The sequence below is a fragment of the Acanthisitta chloris genome, unplaced genomic scaffold (genome assembly GCF_000695815.1).
Source record: "Acanthisitta chloris isolate BGI_N310 unplaced genomic scaffold, ASM69581v1 scaffold32698, whole genome shotgun sequence".
NCBI classification, from domain to species: Eukaryota; Metazoa; Chordata; class Aves; order Passeriformes; family Acanthisittidae; genus Acanthisitta; species Acanthisitta chloris.
This window is the reverse complement of record NW_008688092.1, coordinates 235-1,653: the sequence shown is the minus strand read 5'-3', so window position 1 is coordinate 1,653 and position 1,419 is coordinate 235. Positions and strand designations below refer to the sequence as shown.

The following is a 1,419-nucleotide window of genomic DNA, read 5'->3' as shown; positions in this document are numbered from 1 at the left end:
GCTGTGATGTGGGACAGACCTGAGAGCATCAAGCCAAGGTTTGTCCTGCCCTGGGGCAGCTCCAGGGAGGCAGGGACAGCTCCTAGACCCTTTTCTCTCTCTCCCACCCTCCAGCAGTGTCACCCTGTGGAGCAAAGGCAGCTCTGACATAGGAGATGAGGAGTGAAACTGATTTATTGGAGCACAGGGTTGATCCATGAGGAGAGGCAGCGATGGATGGAGGAGAGGAAGGGCCAAAGCTTGGAGAAGCAAATCTGGGGGAGAACAGGCACCTCACCCTCTTCTGACCACTGGAAAGCATCATAAAAACCCAAAAAAAAAAAAAAATAACCCCAAAACCCCAGCTGGTTTCCCTCCCCCAATCCCTCCCTTCCCATTCCCAAGGTTTCCCTTCACATCATGCTCTTCCTGAATTGGGACTGTGAGCTCTGTTTGGCCTTTGAGTCTGATTGTGGCAGCTCAAACTGTTTGTACAGGTCCCTCAGCTCTCGGATCTCCTGCAACACCCTCTTGGCTTGGCTCCAGGTGGATGAAGCCTCTCCCAACAACCTCTCAGATTCCTGTAGAATCCTCTCCGAGTCCAACTTGGAAGAGGCCGAGGAAGATGAGGTGGTGCTAGTGGTGCTGCTGCTGGTGGTACTGGTGACGTTGGTGTTGATGTCCTTAGGTTTTCTCTTGCCTTCCCCATAGCCTTGAACCTCTGTCAGCAATTCCTGAGTTTTTTCCAGTTTCAGTGCAACCAATTCCTGGAGCCTGGAAAGCTGCTCTGGTTCTGCAGAGACAAACTGTATTTCCAGCCCTTTCCGGAGCGGCGCGCGGGGAGCGGAGGAATCCCGACGGGATAAGATCTCCTCCATGGAGGCACATTTGTTCTTTTCCATAGGTGACAATTTTTTGGGCACCTGTGGTGTGTACATGGTCCCTTTATCCAAGGAGTCCTTGCCTTGCCCAGCTCTGACCCATGAGGTCAAATCCTGCCTCGGGAGACTCCCTGTCCTCTCCTTTTCCAAGGGTTTGGTGCTCTCCGAGTCCGCTCGGCGTCTCCCGGCAGTGAGATGAGCCACGGATTTATCCAGGTCCACACGGAAATTCTCCTCACACGTGCTGTGATCCTCTGCAGAGGTTTCCTCCTCCTGGATCAGGTCGAGGGTCAACATCCCATCCGAGGTTGAGGTAGATGCCTGGAGGGAGGAGAGAGAACAAATCTGTTTGGGCTGAGCTAAGGACCAGGAGGACATTCCCAAATTCACTTTCTTCCTCATTCCTTCCTTTCTTCCCTCCTTTGCTTCCTCCCTCCCTTTCTTCCTCTTTCTTCCTCCCTTCATTTCTTCCTCCTTCCTTCCTTCCCTCCCTTCTTTCCTTCCTCCCTCTCTCCCTTTCTTCCTCTTTCTTCCTCTCTTCATTTCTTCCTCCCTCCTT

General features: G+C 52.7%; 1 protein-coding gene across 1 annotated transcript; it reads right to left on the bottom strand.

The window, feature by feature from the left end:
• Positions 1–392: 392 nt before the first annotated feature.
• Positions 393–1,181, bottom strand: PLEKHO1 (pleckstrin homology domain containing, family O member 1; the record flags this gene model as incomplete). Its single annotated transcript, XM_009080895.1, has 1 exon — positions 393–1,181. A coding segment is annotated over one exon (789 nt), but the record flags the coding sequence as incomplete, so codon positions are not given.
• Between the last annotated feature and the right edge of the window lie 238 nt (positions 1,182–1,419).